The following is a 23,739-nucleotide window of genomic DNA, read 5'->3' as shown; positions in this document are numbered from 1 at the left end:
TGTTCACTCAATTATAAATTCAACTAAATATATCATTATTTATACTCAATTACAAATATTGTAAATTAATATTTATAATAAAATAAATTATATTTATTAATATCTGTTATATAATCCTAAGTATATAAACATAAATACATTGTATACCTGCTACTTTCAAAAGAATCATATTGTGCTAAAAATAATTTCAAGTTGGTGATTCTCCTAAAGCAATTAGTATTTTCTTAAGACATGCAACTTAGCTACATTCCCTTCAGTGACACAGGCCAACCTGTGTCATGAATGTTCCTCTGATGTGGCTACAACAGGAGGCCCTATTTTCTTGTTTACTTATTTTTTTTTCTTTTTAGGGCCTCACCTGTGACATATGTAAATTCTTGGGCTAAGGCTTGAATTGGAGCTGCAGCTGCCAGCCTCCTGCACAGCCACAGCAATGCCAGATCCGAGCCACGTCCGTGACATACGAGAGAGCTTGTAGCAATGCCATACTCTTAACCCACTGAACAAGGTCAGGGATTGTACTGGAACCCTCATGGATACTAATCAGGTTCTTTTTTTTTTTGCTTTTTAGGACCACACTCATGGCATATGGAAGTTCCCAGGCTAGGAGTCAAATCGGAGCTATAGCTTCCAGCCTACACCACAGCCACAGCCACGCAGGATCTGAACTGAGTCTGACCTAAACCACAGTTCACGGCAACGTCAGATCCCTGACCTACCGAGCGAGGCCATCAATCAAACCTGAATCCTCAGATACTAGTTGGATTTGTTTCTGCTGTGCCACAAGGGGAATTCCACTAGTCAGGTTCTTAACCTACTGAGCCACAATGGGAACTACAAATTCTGTGGAAGCCCATTTTCTATGGTACTAATGTCTTAAAAACTGTCAGTACAAACCAATGATTTTATATGAAAACTTGTATTAGCTGACTGCAACAATACATTTACCACGATACACTTTACCATTAAGTATTTCAATGTTTTCACCATCAGTATGGTTCAGGGTGCATATGGGCTAAATATCAGCTCTGATCTATCTGCTGAACTTAGTACAGCGGCTGACAGTTTCAGTTTCTGGCCAAAACCCCAGAGGAGATTATGAAGGAATCCTGGACCGGAAGATGGGGCGTGATCTCAGAAGCAGCCCTAAAAGAGTAGCAGAGCTTACTTTTCCCTGTGAGGAAAAGTATCAAATGATGCCACACCTGAGTCATTTCAAGAAGTTCCGGCAGTCACTTGAATTTTCCACCCATGGGTCAGGTTTTCAAAAACCTTGTAGAAAAGACTTCCTGTTTTACAAAAACTTCTGAATCAAGGATTTACAAGTCCTGGCTAACTGCTAAAAACAGGAAGGGAAAAACTGAAATAACAATCCCTAAGTTAACACTGCACAAAGCATCTTGCCACATCTGCTTCTCCAACTTCTACCAGTACGGATGCAGACCGCTCCAAGAAACCTCCCTCCTCTAGATGCGGGCAGCGCAGTCTCTTTCCCTTCTTTCTGAGTACCTACCATGGGCCACCGTGGATTGCAGGTGCCGGGAAAATGAACTCACCGTCTAGCACCATCGCCCCGCCCCGGCCCCAAGACCATTAAATCGTAAGGTTCCCCTTCACACAGCCCTGGCTCCAGCCAAAGACGACTTCTCTCTTTCCACGATCTCGGGCAGTCACACCAGGTGCTGCGCTCGCAACCCTGGGGCGCCTCCTCCCGGAGGCCTCCCTGGACCCAGGACCCGGCTCCTCCCAGGAGCCTCCTGACCACGAACTGGGCCCCGGCCTCGCTCAAAAACCCCACAAACGGGTGCCACTGTCGCCCCGCCACCGCACACCTGGTGAGTACCGGGCACCTAGGTAGCGCCGGGACAGGCCTGCTCCAAAAAAGTCAGAATCTAAGGCGTAACTAGTCGCCGGTGCTGCGAGGAGCACAGAGGTGAGTCGGTATCCTTGCTCGGCGCTCGCGGACCAGACTGCGCAGCCGCACGCCCCGCCCCCCGACCCCCCCGACCCCGGCCCTCCTCCTCATCGGCCTCGGGGCCCCGCTGTACGCCGGGAATTGTGGTACCTGTGCAGGCGGTGCGCGGCCGCAGAGCGTGGCAGGAAGCGGAAGCGGAAGAGCCCGGCCGCGGCGCTATCACTGACGTGTCTCTCGGCGAGGCGCGGCGCCCCGGACCAGGCCGGGCGGGCAGTAGAGCTGCACTCGCAGCGCAGCGGAGCCGGAGCGCGACCCGGAGCCCGACCTGGAGCCCAGCAGCCGCCGCCATGGCGAGTGAGTCCCTCGGGGCAGCCTCGGCGACGCGGGCGGGAACGGGACCCCGCTGCCCCAGCCACGAAGCCCACCCTGTCCCCCGCCCTGCCCCACCTGGCCCGGCAGACGGCTTCCCGGGGCGGCACGCGGACCCTCAGCCCTAACACTGTTTTGTTTCTCCTCTCAAAGTCAAGTTTCTGGAGGTCATCAAGCCCTTCTGTGTCATCCTGCCAGAAATTCAGAAGCCGGAGCGGAAGGTAAGTTCAGGGAAGGCGTGGGAAACTGCCTGCACCCCGTTCAAATGACCCCGACACGCCGAGTGGACCCCCCCTTGCCCCGAGCGGAGCCAAGTGGCCTGCCGGTGTGGGAGCCTCCGCCGAGCCGCCGTGCTTTTCTGGAGCGTCGTTTGCAGAGGTTACACCGGTGAGCAGAGCCTCGGGTTTTCCCTGCCCGGAAAATGGATCCTGGCCCGAGTGGATAGGGCCTCAGGAGCTTCAGGGTGCTTAGGTGGAGCCCTTGCTCCTTCAGCTCCAACAGAAGCAGGTCGTGGACTGGTCAGTATTCCAGGAGATGCTCCTTGTATCCAGCTGCTACAGGAAGCTAAGAGTAGTCACTTTACTCTGTATGGTTGAGTTAGTACCGTTTCTGTGGGCTGTCCCGTTACTGAGAACAAGGGCATTCATTCTGTGAAGCCTGCTTTTACTGCTGGTGATTTAAAACCTGGAAAGATAGAAATGTAGAGCTTTGCTGAATCTTTATCAGAATTTCCACTGCTGCACAGTTAGCTACAGGCGAAGACAGTGAGTGTTGTCATTGTATGTAAAACTATTAAACAAAGAAGAAAAATTTCATTGGTTTCTTAAAGAGAATTAACAGTAATATATTTTCATTGTTGCATTCTTTCTGTATGCCCCACATATGTGCTGGCTTTGATGGGCTAATAGGCAAAGTTGTATGTGTGTGTGTCCCCATCCCCATCTGTCTGTCCATCCCCAGCAGCCTAGCTCTGGAGGCAGGGTTGTGCTTGGGACCTATCCTTCGCACAGTCTCTTAATAACTGTGTGACCTTGGTCTTGTAACTGAGTGTGGTGGATGAAGCAGTGGAAGTATGTGCAGGGTACAGCACAGTGGCTCTGGAAGGGATTAACCATGGGAGACATGATGTCTGATGGTGGTTTTTACAGCAGAATATTTTCCTTAAAAAGGGGGAAAGGAATTCTAGGCATAAGGAATATAGAACATGCTAAGCTTAAGGAGATCAGTAGCTGGAGGGTGTTAGATGTGGTTCAGTATCAACAGAACAGAAAGTGTGGCTGAGAAACAGTGGGAGCCAGACAGATTAGGAAGCTGCTTCTGGGGCGGGATAGTAGATTTGGTGGTTGAGAGGCGTTTGCAGTAGAGAGTGAACTGTGGGAGTGGGCTGGGAGACATGGGTGGGTTGGGGGCTATTAAGGGGCACAGTAGACAACACTGGATAAACAGTTTTTAATTTTTTCCTGTTGAACTTAGCTGCATACGGGAGAGGAGGCTTGGTTATTAAAAAAGTGAGTCTGTAAAAATTGTCCACTCCTTTTTCCTGTAAAGAATCATTTCAGTGCAAGCATGTTATGTTACTGGTCAGCCTGTAGTTGTGTTGCCTTTTCTTGGCTGCCTCCTTACTCTCTTGGTGAGTGAGAGGAGGAAAGGGAGCATTCGCATGAAGACCAGTCTATGAATTCAGCCCATTCTCTCACGCAGTATCTGAATATCCATCCCTGTCGCCTTTATGTGCTTGTCTTGCTGAGGCCTGTGGACAGTGGTCGACACAAAGGTACTACAGCCAGTGCTGACCAGAGAATCAGGACTCTGGTTCCATGCTTAATTAGACCTCAGCTTAAAAGAGTATTTTATTTTATTTTATTTTTCTTTTTAGGGCCGCATTTGCAGCATGGAAGTTCCCTGGCTAGGGGCCAAATCAGAGCTACAGCTGCCGGCCTATACCATAGCCACAGCAATGCAGGATCCAAGCTGTGTCTGCAGCCTACACCACAGCTCACAGCAATACCAGATCCTTAACCCACTGAGCAAGGCCAGGGATCAAACCAACATCCTCATGGATACTAGTTGGACTTGTTTCTGCTGAGCCACAACAGGAATGCCAAAAGAGTATTTTTTAAGAACACCTTTTTTTTTTTAGGGCCTCGCATATGGAGGTTCCCAGGCTAGGGGTCCAATCGGAGCTGCAGCTGCTGGCCTACACCACAGCCAGAGCAATGCCAGATCTGAGTCACATCTGCTACTATACCACAGTTCATGGCAATGCCAGATCCTTAACCCACTGAGCAAGGCCAGGAATCAAACCTGTGTCCTCATGGATACTAGTCAGATTTGTTTCTACTGAGTTATGACAGGAACTCCAAGAACACAATTTTGTTCATTTAGTACTGCCGCTCACAAGTTGTTTCCACTTTCACTTCCTTAGTCCACACAGTAATTACTATAATACAGTCATTCTAAGCCCGTTACAGCCATTCCTGCTGTGCAGGCTAGTGAAGACACTTAGGCTTTAGAGCAGAGGACTGGGGATAGTCCCCCTTAGCTGCTCAGTACTAGAGTGGCTCTCTTCTACAATGCTTATTAGTCATTCGTAAAATGACTGAACAGTCACCTGTCCTACTGTCAGGTCTGAGGAGATAGGAAAACTCTGAAACAGATGCTCTTAGTAGTCAGTGAATAGCTTGACCATGCAGCTCTCCTTCCCTTCTCCAGTGTTTATTACATTGTTTTACCCTTAATTCATGACGAATACACTAATAATCACAAATTCCAAATTAGTTGACTCCAGAATATCAAGATTTTGTCAATAACAAAATGAATTGAATTCAGATGAAAAGTTGTTGCTCCTATGTTGTAAGGGCTTGTCCGATTTGGAATCCCTTTCTATTACAACAGTCTTTGATTTTGGTGACCAATCCTAAACTGTTCGTGCAGATGGTTAAGAGCACAGGCGTTGGATTCAAACCCATTATAGCTGTGGGGTTTGGGACAAATTACTTAGCTTTTCTAAGATTCAGTTTTATAAAATAATAATGTTACATGCTGTGAGAATTAAATGAGATCTCGTGAAGGTCTTTGTGTCTGTGCCTTGTATGTGGAAAGCACACAGTACATGTATTTACGTTTTGGTGCCTCCATTTGGTATGTGGTTTGGAGAGTTCAAGTCTTGCTTCTTTGGTGAACAGAGAAAGGGTCTGATCAGAGTCCATTTCTGTTAATTTGCTCAGGAAGATAACTTCTTGCCTTCGTCTATTCTTTTCTACTGTAGATTCAGTTTAAGGAGAAAGTGCTATGGACTGCCATCACCCTCTTCATCTTCTTGGTCTGCTGCCAGGTGAGCAGGGCTTGGCCTCCCCAGGAGGGGTGGGGGTAGGACAGGGGGTTGGCTAAGACCAGGGCACTGACTGCTCTCTGCTTGTTTCCAGATCCCCCTGTTTGGCATCATGTCTTCAGACTCAGCCGACCCTTTCTATTGGATGAGAGTGATCCTTGCCTCAAACAGAGGTAGGACTGGCCCTCTGCACCAGTTCTGTACTGTGTGGGCTGAACTGGCTGCCTGCAGTGAAATTACAGGCTTTGGCTTTAGGTAGAGGTCAGAGTATTTGGAAAGAATGTTAGCATGCTGTGCTAAATAAATAGCCTTAGTAAATGCCAGATTCACCACCCATGCATGTTTTTGAATTCAGAACTGCATTTGAATGCAGTATAAAACCTGTAACAACAAGATAGGTCTACATCATCATAGAGAATTTTTGAAAACACGGAAGAACTAGAATGCTTTTCAGACGGCTGAAATGATGACATTTCTACCTATCTTTATTCTGTATTGATAACATTGTTTAGAAAATGTAATTTGTTCCCCAGCTATGTCTTTTCCATATTTATAGGTTACATATGTATGTCCCCTCCCTCCCAAATATATAGCATTGTATTGTGTACTCTAACCAGTTACCTGTGTTGCGGGGGTGGGGGAGGTTGAATGTTTATGCTGATACTGTTTCTGGTTAACTCATTTTAAAAATATGGTTCAAATCACCGTTCCAAATCAGTTGGAAGTATCTAGGTCATTTTAGTATAATGGAAGTGTAGGTTTATTCACAACTAGATACAATTGTACAGGCCTCCTTTCCAGACTCTGAAAATTATTTGAATGTTATCCTTTTTTATTAACTGGTGAAGAGGCAAACCTTTCTTATCTCTGTACAACCAGAATGAAACCATTTATGGTGAATTTAAATGTAACCGTCAGTTTAAATGCCAGAGTGTGTGTCACTTCCTAAGACTAAGCAGAATTGTCTTATCCTCTACTTGCTGATATTTTGGGATTATTCTCTGAATTAAATACTTAGACCGAAACACACTGGGTTTGTGTCATGGGTACACAGTCCAGTTTTGCACATTCCTGTTTTTTTGTTTTTTTTTTTTTGCTTTTTAGGGCCACACCTGAGGCACATGAAGGTCCCCAGACTAGGGCTTAAATTAGAGCTGTAGCCACCAGCCTATGCCACCCACAGCAGTGTGGGATCCGAGCCACATCTGTGACCTACACCACAGCTCACGGCAACACCGGATCCTTAACCCACTGAGCAAGGCCAGGGATCCAATCTGCAACCTCATGGTTTCTAGTCAGATTCATTTCTGCTGTGCCACAATGGGTACTCCTGCACATTCTTTTTCTTAGGTAAGTCTTGCTTCTCCAAGCTAACGTATTTTGTCTCCCCCTTTCCTTAAGGCACATTGATGGAGCTCGGTATCTCTCCCATTGTCACTTCTGGCCTCATCATGCAGCTCTTGGCTGGCGCCAAAATAATTGAAGTTGGTGACACCCCAAAAGACCGAGCCCTCTTCAACGGAGCTCAGAAGTGTAAGTGGGATTTTGATTGATGTTCAGATGTCTGTAGTTGAGAATCTGAATTCTGAAACTACAGAATTTAAGGCATCAGATGTTTTTTTGGTTTTGGTGGTTTTGATTGCCTTTGGTAGGAGGGTGGTGGTTGTAGCTTCCTTGGCCCACCAGCCCCAGGGATGCTCCATGGCCTGTGTTAGAGAGCAATTGGGAGGGGCTGGATTGGGGCGGGGGGTGGGGGGGGCAGAGGTGTTGGTGCCCTGAGGCTGCCTGGTCCAGTGGAAAGAGGGGTTTCTTTACCACTTAGATTATGGAGTTAATGTTGCCTTAGAGCTATTGTAACACATCCGTTGAATAATGTGTGTAAAAGGCTAGTCAGTGCCTGGCAAATGGCCAAGCAGTTCCTTGGCAAGGGTTGTTTTTCTGGGAGTTTGAAGGGATTCAGCATAGTGGAGAAGGGATCTTCTCAACTTAGCTCTGATGTTTACCGGTTCTGTGATTTTGGGACAAAATTAGGTGACAGCTCTTACATCCCACTATCTTCACCTGTAAAAATTAGGATAATAATGATACTCGCTCAGTAGTAAATGGTAAGTTGTACTGGTAAGCATGTCCAGTCATCAGTGAACTGACATATATTAGTTAGGAAATGATATTTACTGTTTCCTCCCCAGCCATATTTTCTTCCACACCAGGGAATTTTACCGATCTTGAACCAGTAAGAGTTGAGTGAGAAAAACTAATCTGATTTAAACTTGTCAGTTTCAGACACAAATCAAGATTTTAAATATGTATACATGAGTTATTTTTCAGAAGCATAAATCAACTTTTCTCTGGTGGTTTTGGGACAATTTTTTGATTTTTCTTCCTGCCTTAAGAATTCAGCGTAGGCATGCCCTTGTGGCATAGCACATTAAGCATCCAGTAGCATCACTGCAGCAGCCCGGGCTGCTGCAGTGGTGTAGATTTGATCCCTGGCTGAGGAACTCCCACATGTTGCAGATGCAGGCCAAAAAAAGTCTTTTTAAAAAACTTTATGGCCACAGGAGTTCACATTGTGGCTTAGCGGGTTAAGAACCCAAATAGTATCCACGAGGATGCGGGTCTGATCCCTGGGCTCAGTGGGTTAAGAATCTAGTATTGCCACAAGCTGCAGTATGGATCACAGATGTGGCTCGGATCTGGCATTGCTGTGGCTGTGGCATAGGCTAACAGTTGCACTCCAGTTCTACCCCTAGCAGGGGAACTTACATACGCTGCACGTGCGGCCCTAAAAATAAGTTAAAAACTTAAATTTTATGGCCACACTCTTGGCATGTGGAAGTTCCCGGGCCAGGGATTGAATTCATGCTGCAGCTGCGGCAGTGCCAGGTCCTTTAACCCACTGCATGGGGCCAGGGATCGAACCTGTACCTCCACAACAACCCGGCCACTGCAGTCGGGTTCTTAACCTGTTATGTCATAGCAGGAACTCCAAGAATTCAGTCTTACTGAGCACTTCTAAAAATAGGGACTATATTTGACAGGCACTTTGTAGTAAAATTTTTATCTTTTTGGCCAGCTAAGCAGAAAAGCTGAAATTGAAGGCAAATCCCATACTAGGAGATCCATTTAGTATCACGGTTACTAGAGTAGTCATCTACAATGTGGTTCCATTGTGCGTCACAATGAAGTGTAATGAATTATACAAAAAACAAGCAATCTACAAAAAGGGGCCTCCATCGCCGTAGAGCTTTGTGGCAGGGCAAGTGGGATAACTGCATTGGTGGCATTGGGAGGTTTTTCCCTAAAAAACACATTAGACACTAAGAAGAGATGACTACCCAGAGCTAGTATCTGTGTCATAGACTCAGACCTGAGCATGAGCCAGTCAGGTGGCCCAGGCAACTGGCTCTCCCAGAACCCAAGCCACCTGAGCCCAAGAGTGGAGGCTGTGGGCTGGTGATGTCACCAGTGTGTGCTTCTGAGTGTTGTCTTCACACCCATCATAGAAACTAGGTTTGTCATGCCTCAACTCTTTTCCTCCTCCTGTCGCTGCAAGGAAAGGAATTTAGGAGGGGGAGGTGGAATTAAGGAGCCTGCATGCTTTTGTTCCAAAGTGTTTGAATTACTGTGTGTTACTGTTATTTGACAGTGTGGTTGTTGAGTGTTTCCTGGCAGTGGTCTTCATTGTTCTCCTGGAGCCCAGCACAGAGTTGCTGTTTGATAGCTGCTCCTCTAGGACCATGTGGTGGCCCCCCTGAGAACACTGTCTCCTTCTGATTTCTAGTATTTGGCATGATCATCACCATTGGCCAGTCCATCGTGTATGTGATGACGGGGATGTATGGAGACCCTTCTGAAATGGGGGCTGGGATCTGCCTGTTGATCACCATACAGGTAAATGTAACACCGGCACCCTCCTTCTGAGGTGCCCTGTCACACCCCACACTTCCCACAACAACAGTTCTGAACCGAGCATAGAAGAAACTTACTGAGAAGCAGCCCAAGTCCGTGTTTTGCTTCTGATTCGGAGAGGAGCCACCATCCTCTCAACCTTCAGTGTCTACAGCAGAGAAGCCGGCTCCTGAGAAAGGACAGAACCATGCCGTGGGAGCAGCAGTTCAGTCTCTTTGGGTTTCTTTACTTTTATTTTTTAATATTCACAGCTCTTTGTTGCTGGCCTGATTGTTCTGCTTCTGGATGAACTTCTGCAAAAGGGGTATGGCCTGGGCTCTGGGATCTCCCTCTTCATTGCCACAAACATCTGCGAGACCATCGTGTGGAAGGCTTTCAGCCCTACCACTGTCAACACTGGCCGAGGTGAGGGCCTGGTGCCCTGGGGAAAGGGTTTCTTAAAAAGTACCAGCGTTCTCCCATTCCCAGGAAATATGATCGGTTTTAGGTACATTTCTCCTGCTTTCTCTACATGCATCTGCAAAGTTTTTTGAAACACAAATAGGTATATGCTCACATTGATGTGTAACTTGCATTCTCTGGTGTAAAGAGTATGTTTATCGACATTTGCCCTGCCAGAATACATTATCCTGCCTCATTGTTTTTGAGTATAGCAGGATTTCACTTCATGGATGAAGCAGATTTCTTTTAATGAGTCTTTTGATAGATGTCTAGGTTTCCTGTCTTTGTTGTCATTTCAACAGTGAGATGGTGAACATGCTCATATATTCATCTTTACTATTTTGGCAGTTGCTCTCAGTGATTAAGTTTCTAAAAGTAAAATCACTGAACCAAACCAAAATACTTGCTCATACAGGGGCAACTTTGTAGAAGAGCTGGGAACTTGGGCACTCACGAGCTGGGTTCGGAACCTGGCTGTGTCTTGGTTGCCAGGATTAAATGCAAAATAATATGAAGTTACATGGTGCCTGATTCATAGTAGAGGTATAGCAAACCTCATACCTTAGAATGCCAGGAAAATCTTGTTACAGAAGATTTTTTTAATAATTTCTGAACATTCAAGGAAGTTGACTAATTAGGAAAGGAAAATCAGCTTTTTTCATCACTAAATGTCATTCACTCAGAAAAGTCTGTGAAAAATAAATATTCATGCACATTTGACTATTTTCTTTGAATTGTGTCCTGGAAACGGAGTCGCAGGTCTCCAGAGACCACATAATCTCATTAGTGAAACTAAAAATAGGTCCCCAGACCAAAGAAGGCCGTTCTTGCTCTTTCCTTTGAGCCTCTTGCAAGCTCGTTTGCTTCCTGCATGTTTTCCTGGTTCTCTTGTTAGCCTTCCTCCTTGGGCACCCTCCCGTGATCCGCCATGAACTCTGCTAGGGGTCGGCTGTGTGGCAGGTATGCATGTTGCCCTTTGGGCTTGGCCATCAGTGTTAGGAGCGTAGACCTGAGCAACCCTCACCCTGAGCTGGGGGTTCTGTGCTACCGGGGAGTCCCCAGGACCCTTTCTGCTAGAGCTCAGCAGACCCTGCAGGTGTGACTTTGCACTTGACTGTTCTGCCCTCTAATGGCTATTGACTCACATGTCAGAGAAATGAGATCATTTAATTCAGAGGTAGAAAAGCCTGTGAGTTGAAATCTACGGAGGAAACAGAAATAAGGGCTGAGAAAAGTCCACTGTATTCCTGTGGTTATAGGAGCAGGCGCTGTGACTCATAGAGCCAATTCCATTTTCTTCTCTATTTTGGCCACTAAGAATCTGAGCCAGATTACTAATTTATTCCTTTACCTTTGTCTGTAACAGGAATGGAGTTTGAAGGTGCCATCATTGCCCTGTTCCACCTGCTGGCCACACGCACGGACAAGGTCCGGGCCCTTCGAGAGGCCTTCTACCGCCAGAATCTCCCCAACCTCATGAATCTGATTGCCACCATCTTTGTCTTTGCCGTGGTCATCTACTTCCAGGTATGTTCCAATCCTACCCCAGGGGTTTGACGGTCTTCACTGAAGGTTCGGAATGCCTTGTGCACATCCTGCCCCCCGCCCCGACCCGGTGGCATTGGAAGGAGGAGGTCCTGTGTGAGCTGGACAAGGGGTTCCATGGAGTTGTGGCAGGACTAACATAGTTGAGGCAGATGTAACAGTCCTGTCCTTTGCTTGGGCCTGTCAGCAAATAGATTTTATTTTTTAGAATCATCTTTTTCTGCTGCACCTGCAGCATATGGAAGTTCCTGGGCCAGGGATTGAATCTGAGTGGCAGCTGGTTGCAGCCTTCGCCACAGCAGGAACTGTTATTTTGTTAAGGTCTTAGTTCAAGAGAATTGAAAAGTGATTGAGCGCCAAAGCCTCAGTGCTCTCCCACCCAAATCAGCAGAGAGCTGAGGCGGTGTCCTCGTCTTGGGGAGGCTTTCCTCCTGAGAGCCCTTACCTTTCGCATTGGGAGTCTATGTAACCTGTCTCTGAGGAGGAGGCTTGAACTGCCTGTTGCTTTCCTATACTTGGATTAATCTCTGTATTTTTTGATCAGCCATTTTGTATTCTGACATTTATGGAAAAGAGGATAGCAGTTGAGAGGCAGTTTTGTGCTTGTGAAAAGGTATTTATACCACCATATGCTTTTCCTGAGGACCAAACATGTCTGTTCCTTCAGCTGAAACTGGTTACTATCAAGCTTACTCTTTAGGGCCTGGTCAAGTATTCAGGATCAGATTGTTAACATCATATTTAAGATTTTCTATATTCTGAACTTTTTTCTAGGCACTAGGAGCTCTGTGTGTGTGTGTGTGTGTATGTATGTATGTATGTATGTATGTATGTATGTATGTATTTATAAAGGAAACTCTTCTATAAGGGTTGCGGAGGGAGAGGTCGTATTCATAGAAAAGTAGAAAAGCTCAGCTCGTCTGAGGTGGGGTGCTGGGTTGGGGTGTGAGGCAGGAGCATGGTAGCCCTGTCTCAGGGCCGCTGTGAAAGCATGGGGGAGACCAGTCACTGGAGAACCACTGTGAGGACCTGGTTGTGTCCTTGCAGGTTTTTCTGTGTAATCATGTGGTTGCAGATGTCATTTCACTATGCTGTGCTTGGGTGCACATTAAACTAGCATTTCTGGGAAGCTGCTGTTTCTTTGCCCCCAAGTGGTGGGTGGGGAATGGCATGAGAGCCCTGGCACCGGGCTTGGGGCAGCTCCCTTGAGGCAGGCCTGGTGTGCTCTGGATCGAGGCAGTGAGGGCGTTTGTCTCTGTTTGGCTCCTCAGGGCTTCCGCGTGGACCTGCCGATCAAGTCAGCCCGTTACCGAGGCCAGTACAACACCTACCCTATCAAGCTCTTCTATACCTCCAACATCCCCATCATCCTGCAGTCTGCCCTGGTGTCCAACCTGTATGTCATCTCCCAGATGCTGTCCGCCCGCTTCAGTGGCAACCTGCTGGTTAGCCTGCTGGGCACCTGGTCTGTAAGTACAGCACCTTCAGAAACCGCTGGGTACAGGGCACGTTGTCTAAGGGCTGCAGCTGACAGCAGTAGTGGGTACCCATGTGTCTTGCTCACGAGCAAGTGTTTCAGTCAAAGATGCTTTCTATTTGTGCCTTTTATAAATTCACTTTAAAATGTCTTCTGGGTAAGAAAACTGCACTGTGGGCACTTGAGCGAGACTGTTCTTTCCCATCTGCTCAGAACTGCTATTGTCCTCATGCCAAGGTGTGAAGTGACACTCAGACTTTCTACATGGTCTTCCAGGACACTTCTTCTGGTGGCCCAGCACGTGCTTATCCTGTTGGCGGCCTTTGCTATTACCTGTCCCCTCCAGAGTCTTTTGGCTCTGTCTTGGAAGACCCCGTCCACGCCGTCGTGTACATAGTGTTTATGCTGGGCTCCTGTGCCTTCTTCTCCAAAACCTGGATTGAGGTCTCAGGCTCCTCTGCCAAGGATGTGAGTATAAGTTACAGTATCTAGGAAAGTAATTAACCTGGAGCCATAGTCTCACCTCTGACGGGTATGAGGGCTCTTGGGTTGTCACCTCCCCCTGGGATGGTAGTCTGTAAACACATGGTGTTTCGTCCTTGTTAGGGCCAGTTCCAAAGATTAGCGGCCAGAGATGGAGCCCAGGGTAAATGAATCGGTGCTTGTCTGGGAAGCTGCAGCCAAACTAAAACCAGACTTTTTCATTTGACTTTTTTGCAGCAGTTTTATTTTCATTTTTTTATTTTTGGCCACGGCATGCCAAAATTCCAGGCCAGGGGTCAAACCCGTGACAAAGCAGTGACACCAGGGAACTACTTTTGCAGCAGTTTTAAAGTCGTCTATGCAAATGTTAGGGTTCTGGGGAGGGGAATCCGTGAGTGAGTGGTACTGCCCTGAAACATCTACGTGGCTTTGGACTCCATGTTTGAAATTGAACACTCCTCCCCTTGCTGGACATCACACAGGTTGCAAAGCAGCTGAAGGAGCAGCAGATGGTGATGAGGGGCCACCGAGAGACCTCCATGGTCCATGAGCTCAATCGGTGAGTGCTGGCCCTGATAGCTAAAGTTTTCCCTTGGGTCCCAGGGCCTTCCAGTACCCTTGGGTTTGGTAAGTGCTGGACACTGAAGAGATCACATCAGTACAGAGGCCCTGTTTCTCAAAGAGCCAGCCACATGGATGGAGACTGCATGCCCTAGGGCTGCAGCAGAACACTGGTACCTCAGTGTACTCTGGCAGGCAGTGTCCTCTGGGGGAGCTCCAGGAGGGTGGAGGGTCAGGCTTCTTCAGGGGGCTGGGGTCTGAGTTCAGGTGAGGCCAGAGAGGCTGGCAAAGGCTGCAGGGAGGGGTTGCCACGCAAGAGCCCTTTTAGAAGGTCAGTGCTGGAGGCTAAGACCTGCCAGTCAGAGAGGGATCCAGGTGCTGTGAGTCTGGGCAGAGGTGTGGGGCGCCAGGTGGGGGTAGGAGGATGCTGCAGTCTGCACTCCTCTCCCCTCACAGTGGGGCTGTCTCTTGGGCAGCAGGGTTGGCTGTAGTGAGTGTCTTAGACTCTTAAGCTACCAGTTTCTTCCATTGTCACTGGGGAGCAGCTGTACTTGGTATGTGAACAAACAGATATGGCTGTTTTCCTGTGAAACTGTTTATAGGATCAGGTTTTGTCATCAAAACCTGTGGTCTCTCCTTGGGACCACTGCTTGCTTGCCTCAATCATAAGAAGTCAGTATGGCAAATGCCACATTGTTTTCTGATCCCTATCAAAGGTGGTGGGCAATTTGATTCATTTTCTTAAAAATTCTAATGCTTCCATAGGTTTATAGCGCTGTTCAGTAGAAATAGAACGCAAGATGCATAGGAAGTTTGAAGTTTCCACTAGTCATATAAAAAAGTAAAGAGATAAACTAATATATATAACATTATATATCACATATATATATAACATTATATATCACTTAATTTCCTAATTAAAAAAGAAAGTAAAAGAAACAGGTGAGGGAGTTCCCATCCTGGCTCCTTGGTTAACAAATCCTCCTAGGAACCATGAGGTTGCGGGTTCGATCCCTGGCCTTGCTCAGTGGGTTAAGGATCCGGCATTGCCGAGAGCTGTGGTGTAGGTCGCAGATGAAGCACGGATCCTGCATTGCTGTGGCTCTGGCGTAGACCGGTGGCTACAGCTCCGATTAGACCCCTAGCCTGGGAACCTCTATATGCCGTGGGAGCAGCCCTAGAAAATGCAAAAGGACCAAAAAAAAAAGTGAACTTAATTTTAATATTTTATTTAACCCAGTATCTCCAGAATATCATTTTAGGTTGTAATTAATTTAAGTCACAAAGAAATATTTTATGTTCTTGTTTTCAAAATATTGTGTTGACGTTTTCAACTCAATTTGGACTGGTTCCATTTCACTAGCCATATGTGATATGTGGCCACTCACTAGACCGCACGCCCTAGTCTGGACCATTAAGGTGTGTGAGTAGATAAAGCTTTATGGGGTCTTGGAATGACCCCTGAGGGAGTTAGGTAAGCAGGTTGGGCTGCCTGTCCCCTTCCTGTGGCCTGGGTCTTGGTGGCCAGGCTGGAGGATCTGCTGGCAGCAGTGCCTGACCGGTCTTCCTTCCCCAGGTACATCCCCACTGCTGCGGCCTTTGGTGGGCTGTGCATCGGGGCCCTCTCCGTCCTGGCTGACTTCCTGGGCGCCATCGGGTCTGGAACTGGGATCCTGCTCGCGGTTACCATCATCTACCAGTACTTTGAGATCTTTGTAAAGGAGCAGAGCGAGGTTGGCAGCATGGGGGCCCTTCTCTTCTGAGCTGTGGCTCCTGGACCAGGCAGGCAGTGTGCTCTGCGGTGGCTGAAAAGGGAACAACGAAGCCACACTGTGGGTGCTTCTCTTGAGCGCTGCTGTGGCAGAGACTTGGGTTTAGTAACATGTTTGAACTTCATATTCTTTCATTCCACTTTCTAAAGTGCTCGAAATTTTCCAATTTGAAATTTTGCTTTTTACTCTGGCACTGGCATCAGAACTGTAGAAGTGAGGTCTTAAGCTGCCAGTGGTAGGGGTGCTGAGTGCCTGTGCCCAGGTCCATGTAACTTTTGTCGTAACCATTGCACCTTCTCGGCGCTGTATGTGACTGCAGTGGTCTCAGCTGTTCCCCTTGAAGGGACTGTCTTACTGGTTAGAAGCACAAACATTGTTGAAATGTCCCACCCTGGGTGCAGGAGGGCAGACGGCTGGGAGCAGGTCGGTTTTCTGGTGTGTGTGGGTCGCTCGCTGGTGGGTCCCCTTACAATCAGGGGCAGGAACACCTGGCTTAAAACTGTTTCTCTGGAAAACACAATTGTCTTCCCTTTTTAAAGTAGTTTTTTAGGGCAGAGCTTCTTCCAAAAGAAAGGGATGAATGTCCAGAAGACACTCTTGGCTCATCTGCATGTTTTTCTACTTTTGCCTATTGGCTATTCTCCTTGGCTGGCCTGGTCGGGCTCTGCTGTCTCTGCTTTGCTAAGCCTGTGTCCTCTGCTGGAGCCAGGCCGCAATGCTGTAGCTTTGCAGAGTCACACGGCCATCGTGCAGAGGACCCCAAGTGGTCTGTGCAGTTCCTCTGCTGTCACTGGCTTTGCTCCTATGGTGTGTCCCCTTCCCACCTGGCCAAGGGGAAGCACCATGGCCAGCCTCAGATGCTACCTTCTAGGCTCAGGACTTCCCACTTGTATTTTCGGAATGTTTTTACTGTGCTTATTAGGACCAAATGCAAGTGAAATAAATGACAAGACACCTCGGTCTGTCTGCATTTCAGCAGAACTGCCCAGCAGAGACGGCACAGGCACAGGCTCTAGATTCATGGTGAAATCAGTGTCAGATTTTTTTTTTTTTTTTTATGAGATTCTCCAATGTTTGCTATAAAAAAAAGACTCACAATTATGTATAAGTTGACCCAGACCTTAGGGCCCCTTGGGGACCAGCCACACTCAGCAGCAGGATGGCAGTCAGGTGCTGCAGCCTGAGGGCTTCTCACCAGAGGACACCCCAGTTCTAAGTTGGGAACCCCAGGGGCTAGTGCAGTCCTGTGCTGAGATACCTCACCAGCAGCGGGCACACAATGGCCTTCAAAGCACAGAGCCAGCAGAGGTGGTAAACTTGGCACCCATCTGAGTCCAGAGGGCCTGCAAGACCTTACTGGCCATGCCGCCTGCCTGGGAAACAGACCAGCCAACAAGAAGAGGCTTGCCTGATGTCACCTGGCAAGTCCGCAGAGAGCCAGGCAGGCCTGCGGACTGGGGCGTCCACCATACCATACGTGGCCTTGTCCGACCCAGTCCCGAGTGGAGACCTGACATGACCCCCACCCCCACTAGTCCTGCTGCAGCCTGACCACTGTGGCTCAGATTCCTGCCCCACAGTCACTGGCTACGGAGCGGTGGTGGGAGTGAGGGCTGATCCTTAGCTTCCAGGGACTGTCACTGTGGACGCCAAAATGGCATAACAGATAAGGTGAATAAAGAGACAAATAAAACCAACTTTTTACAAGCTGCCTGGTGGTGGTCTCTTGGTTTTCAGTCCCATGATACAGAGGGTGTGTGCACAGGGTGCCTGGCGTCCTCTCAATGGGAGTTTCTCCTCAGAAAGGCATTTGCCTTCTGCCAAGGAGAACTCCCCTGTCCCAGAGCATGTGGCCAATCCCTGCCTCTCCCGGGAATGAGCAGTCTGTCCTGTGCAGAGCACTTTCTGGCACTGTTGCCCTTGACTGTGACAAGTGTCCTTACCTGGTAACTGGCAGCCCAATCCTGTAGCCTTGGGAGGGTCTCCAGTCAGCCTGAAGCCAAGCATCCACAGTGTGGATGGCAGTGGCAGGCTGATGGCTATTCCCTACAATGTGCCATGCAGAGGAGTTCCTACGTTTCCACTGAGCCAAATGGCAGGACGAAGTGAGAGAACTTACACTCGCCATGTTCATCTGGATGAGGCCTCGCCCCAAGCCCTCTGCCACCACCCCAGGTGCTTCCTTGGTGGCCCCTAATGACAGGTGGGCAGGCCCTTCCTCTGAGCTGGGCTCAGCCTTGGTGTTCCCACGTAGAGCCTTAGACCTCATCTTGGAGACTTACTGACCTCTGAGATGGTGCGGGGACAGGACCAGCAATACTCTAGGACCACTGGAGGGACAGGTACCCGGGCCTGGCCTGCAGGAGCCACTGGGGCACAGGAGCTGGGGAGACCCAGCCAGGAGCCAGGCAAGCAGGCACTGAAATGTGGGGCAGGCAGGATGCCCTATTTTTACCTCAGATACTCAAGTGAAAAAAGCTCCTGCTCTGGGAAGCAGAGCACGCCCTGGCCACATGGCCATTTAGCTGTGCCTTGGGCCAGGTGTGGGGCTTGGGTGACATAGGCAGCCCCTCTGCCCTCACTGCTGCCTGTGCCCTAGGGGCCGTGGAGCAGCTCTCCTCTCTGTGGGGTAAGCTCTGCACTGGCCTCCTCCTTTGGGAGAGCCCATCCCCCACCCCCACCCAGGGAAATAAGGCCAACAGTCATATATCCACTCAAGTACCTTGTCCTGCAGGTAGCTCTGCCCAGACTCCAGTCTACTCCCCAGAGCCTACTGCCCTCAGCTGCCCTGTTCCAGCCCCATCACTTCTCTCCTGCTGACACCTATGCCTGCTGAAGGCCTTTCCCAAGCCACCCACACCAGGCAGAGTCCTTGGGAATCTCCTGTGCAGCCAGGAGAGTATCCCACTTCCACCTGAGGGGCTAGCCCATGGCCCAGGTAAGAGTGGTTTCCTAACACGAGGGCCAGGGGTGAGCATGGGACACCATCCAAGGGTCAGCAGAAGCCTTGGTACAAACTTCAATACCCACCCGTGCCTGGTTCTGGAGAGTCCCAGGAAGCCCCCTCAGGCAGTGCCCACGTCACTCCTCTACGACCAACCCTCTGGGATGCACCATCACCCTACCTGGACCCTGTCACCAGCATACCTCCATCCCACATGTACCTTTCACTCAGCACAGTGGCCCAGCTCCTGGGTACAAGAGGCAGGATCCGTGTTTACCCTCAGAAAGCCTAGGTCTTTGCAATCAGGGTTCTGCAGTGTCCACCAAGCCTCTGGGCCTTGCCCTGGTTCCTTCTGTCTGTCTGCCTAACAAACTCCTGTTTATCCTGCAAAGCCCAGCTCAATAAGGATAAACATCTAAAAGCCCATCAGAAGGGGACTGAATAAATTACAGCATCTACTTCCCGTGGAAAAGAACCAGGAGGATGACCTTTATAAAATAATTCCATGATGTGCTGTCGAGGCTAAGAAAAAAAGCCAGCAGCAGAACAGTGTGTGCTACTATTTGTGTTTAAAGGCAATGTTAGGGTAGGGATAAAAAACTGTACATGGAAAAAAAGTCTAGCAATTTCTCATGAAACTAAACATCCACCTGTCCTGTGCCCAGCTATCCCACTCCTAGGTATTTACCCAAGAGACATAGACAGGATGTCACCCAAGAACTCGTACAAGACGGAGGAACCAACAGCAAACCCTACACAACGGCAACACACCCCATTTCACAAACAACAAATTGCTGACACAAGAGCTGAGATCTCACTATTCAAAGCGAGTTGAAATAAATCAGTCACAAAAGAGACACCCACACCCTGTGATCCATTTTTATGATGTTGCAGAGCAGGCAAAGATGATCTGTGGTGAGAAAAACCAGAAAGTGATGCCCCTGGTTAAGTGTGTTGGACACTGACTGGGCAGAGATGAAGGGAACTTTCTGGGGTGACAGGAACATCCTTAACAGCACTTGGGTTTCATTTGCCAAAACTCATGGAATTGTCTGTCTAGGATTGGTGTAGTTCACTGTGTACAAATTTTCTTAAGAAATATCAAACCCTATATAATTGTATGTGCGCTTAAGTATTTAGGAATGAAGTGGACTTACCTCTGCAACTGACTATGAAATGCATGAGAAGGCAGGATAAAATGGACTAAAGGATCAGGGAAGACTGACAGCCAGTATCTACTGATAAGGATACAGGTGTTCACAGGGTTCCTGCAACTTTCTTCCCCCTTTTTAAAACTGTGGAAAAAAGCCTAGCAATTTCTCATGAAACTAAACTTTTGACGCATAACATCCTATTAGTTTCAGGTATACAACATGATTCAATATTTTTCTTTTTTTGTCTTTGCATGTGGGGGTTCCCAGGCTAGGGATACAATCGGAGCTACAGCTGCCAGCCTACACCACAGTCAGAGCAACAGCAGATCTGAGCTGCATCTGCAACCCACACTGCAGCTCAGGGCAATGCAGGATCCTTAACCCACTGAGTGAGGCCAGAGATTGAACCAGCATCCTCATAGATACTAGTCAGATTCGTTTCTGCTGAGCTGCAATGGGAACTCCTGATTCAGTATTTCTATACAGTGCAAAATGATCACAATAAGTCCAAGTTAACTAACGTCTAACACCACACACAGTTACACATTTTTATTGCTTTGTGATGAAATCTTTTAAGATCTCTCTTAGCAACTTTAAAATATGCAATACAGCATTAATAACTGTTGTCACCATGCTGTACATTCTATCCCCTGGGCTTAAATTTTAAAACTGGAAGTTTATATCTTTTCACCTCCTTCACTCAGCCCCAACTCCTGCCTCTGGCAACATCCAATCTGTTCCTGTATCTATGAGCCTGCATTCTTGTTTTGTTTTTAAATTCCACACACAAGTGAGATCACAGATAGTTGTCTGTGTCTCACTTGTTTCATTTAGCACAGTCCTGTCATGGACACACAGGAAAGCCCTCTGCTCCAGAGCCTGTGTGGCCCTGTGATTTCCCTGAGATCTGGAATTTTTCCTAGTAGATGTTTGCTGGGAAACAGTGTGGCTGAGGTCAGGGAGCAAAGGAGATTCTTCACGGACACCCCTCTGTACGTCTTACATTTTGATCCATGTTCATTTTATATATATATATATATATATATCTTTTTTTTTTAATTAAAAGCTCAGCTCAGTAAGCTCTCCCTGAGCTTTTCCCACACGCGCGTTTGGACACACACTACCTCCCTGCCCGTCTTGGCTTCAGTCTCCACCACTGGGCAGCTGGGGTTGGACTCTGGATCTCTCCGCCTTGGCCGCGCCCCCTTGAAGCGGGGCGGGGCGGGACGGGACAAGAGGCGCTGTGCACTGGCGCCGCGCGGGGGCGCTGTGACCTAGCAGTGGCGGGGGTGGGAGGCGGCCTGGGAAGGGGAAAGAGGACCTGTCGCTCGTCCTGTCACCGCCCGCCTAGGGGATGCCCTCCGGGCCGCCCCTACAGCACCCGCTTAGGCTCCTTTCCCGCAGTGTGCTGTCCCAAGCCTGTGCGCCCTCAAGCGACGGGCGGGGGGGGGGGGAGCGCACGGGTCACTGAACTAGACCTGGGCTTTTCCAAGACCCCGGGCAGCGGGGCAGGGCTGGCGGCCCGGGGGCGGAGGCCGCAGGGCTGCCCCCTGCCCAGCCCTCGCGCGGGGCCGCACACGTGTGTCCTGGGTCCGCCGGTCTCGCGCGCGTGCGCCTGGCTCCCCCATTAATCACGCGGCGACGGCGTGTCGAGCGGTCGGCCTGCGGGCGCCCATCGGCCCATCTTATCGCGCCCGCCCAGCCGCCGCGCGCGCGCCGCCCATTGATCGCGCGGGCCGGCCTGGGGTCAGCGCGGGCCGGGCGCCTGACAGCGCATCCATCGCCGCAGACGCACGCCGACGGCGGCCCGGGCGGCGCGGCCTGGCCATTAATCACCGCGCTTGCTGCGACTGACGGCGAGGGCAACAGGGCCAGCCGGCGACAGCCAGCCGCGGTTGCCCGCCCTCCGTGAGCAGCTCAGCACCCTGTCCCCAGGGCCTGCTGTCTCCAGTAAACGGAGGAGGCAAGACGATGTCTGGATGGATGAGGAGCAGGTGACCCAGGTGGACCCCGTTCTACCTCTCAGTAGACCTGTTCTCAGACACCAAAAGGGAGAGCTGGGCTGGGACAAAGCAGACAGCCATTTCTCCTGCCTGAGCCTCAGTGGGGATGGGGACAGGGTCCAGTGAGGGCCAGCACATCATTCTTTTCACTTTCCTTTTTTTAAAAAAATTTTATGGCCGCAACCACAGCATACAGAAGTTCCTGGGCCAGGGACTGAATCCAAGGCCATAGCTGTGACCTACCACACAGCTGCCACACCACTGCATTCTTTAACCCACTGCCTGGGGCGGGGGATTGAACACCCCACCTGTCACAGCATCCAGAGCTATTGCAGTTGGAGTCCTAGCTGACTGCACCACAGCGGGAACTCCCAGGACATCATTCTTGGAAGTCGTGGACATGGAAGATAAAAATCCCATGACTCTGCCCATTCTCTCCCCTCTGCTCCAGAGCCTGTGGGGCCTGAGCCAGAGCTTATCCTGCTGGGCCTCACACAGAAGGGTCCAGCCACAGGGACCTCCCTCCAGCTTTTCCAGAGGCCTGCTGTCTGGGATCAGAAGGGACAGAGCCTAAAGGCTTCAAGCTCCCGTAGGATAAAGTGACTATTTCTTCTTGAAGGTTGATAGGAATTGGGAACTTTTCACTGAATTTTACTACCTCAGGTGTCTCATGCAGCCATGTGTCACCCCACCAACTCCCCACATGGGATCTAAGCACTATGACTGCACCCATCTTACAAGGGAGGAAGCCAAAACTCAGGGCCCAAGAACCCAACACAATCCAAACCACGTCCCTGCCTGCCAGGCCCCCAAGACTCCTTAGCTCCCTGTCCCACATGTCGCCTCTGCTGGGAACCCCTCCAGAGTGGGGGCTGCTCGGGCTAGTCCAAATGCCAGTCTAGGGTAGACCTGGGAGGGGCTGAGGAGTGCTGAGTGGCCGGGGTATGCTGCTTTCCTGGCAGAAGACTGCTGGCCTGGTGTCTGAGGCACAGAGGCCAATAGGGAGTACAGCCCTCACCACTGGGCAGTTTCATTTTATTAGAAAAATGGTTGAGAAAAGTTCGCTAACCAACAAGTCACCACCATTTGTTTAGTTCTAAAACCCAAAATATCCTAAGAACCAATCTAGAGGGTGTAGCCTAAAAGGTGTGGGGGTGAGAAGTCATCTGGGCTGAGTACATGGGCGCGCGGGAGAGGGGGCGGGGGGGATAACATGATGCCTTTCCAGCAAAGTCCAAGGACCCATCTTTCAAGAGCCCCACAGCCCACACACACATTCCTGGCAGTAGCACAGGAACAGAGAAGTGGGATTCACACAAACACTCTTTGGCCACCCAATTGGCTCGCTGGGAGGTACCCAGGAGAGGTGGGCCCAGAGCCTGGAATATCAGCCACTTCCTACAACCAGCCCCCCACCCTGCCTCACGTTAATATTACAACAATTCTTCACGCTGGAGCTGAAATAGTGCAAAAAATGGGGCTGCTGTAATTGTTGGTAGATTGTGTGTCAGCCTGATAAGATGTAACAAATATTTTCTTCCCCACCAGGGTCTGTTTCCCTCTGGTAATGGATGGAGAAACTTCTCATAGTCAGCGAGCGATGGGTCGTAAAAACTTCACCTGGAAGATTAATGTAATAATCACAGGCCTTGTTGGGAAAAAAAGGAGGGAAATTACAATGACCCAACCTTCCTGCCTATCCAGAACCATCTCCCTCACTCTGGAGTGCAGACAAGTGAGAAAGACCATCTCTCTGGCACCACCTAGGAGGCCAGGATACCTAAGGAGTAGGAACAGTGGGCTGTGACCACACTTGCCCGTCCCCATTCCCT

At 49.2% G+C, this 23,739-nt stretch overlaps 1 protein-coding gene across 1 annotated transcript; it reads left to right on the top strand.

Moving 5' to 3' along the window:
* Positions 1 to 2,136: 2,136 nt before the first annotated feature.
* SEC61A1 (SEC61 translocon subunit alpha 1) lies at positions 2,137 to 15,901 on the top strand. The gene is given in 12 exon segments (NM_001244354.2): positions 2,137 to 2,269; positions 2,438 to 2,505; positions 5,553 to 5,618; positions 5,710 to 5,788; positions 7,017 to 7,148; positions 9,400 to 9,509; positions 9,779 to 9,932; positions 11,335 to 11,495; positions 12,785 to 12,982; positions 13,267 to 13,458; positions 13,956 to 14,032; positions 15,611 to 15,901. Coding segments are annotated over 12 exon segments (1,431 nt in total). The 5' UTR covers positions 2,137 to 2,262; the 3' UTR covers positions 15,798 to 15,901.
* Positions 15,902 to 23,739: the final 7,838 nt, after the last annotated feature.

This window comes from Sus scrofa, chromosome 13 (assembly GCF_054392235.1).
Source record: "Sus scrofa isolate SSC_HxYL_T2T_F1_AM1 chromosome 13, Sscrofa_HxYL_maternal_Yorkshire_Landrace_v2.0, whole genome shotgun sequence".
In the NCBI taxonomy this organism is placed as follows: Eukaryota; Metazoa; Chordata; class Mammalia; order Artiodactyla; family Suidae; genus Sus; species Sus scrofa.
This window is presented reverse-complemented; position numbering and strand designations above follow the sequence as displayed.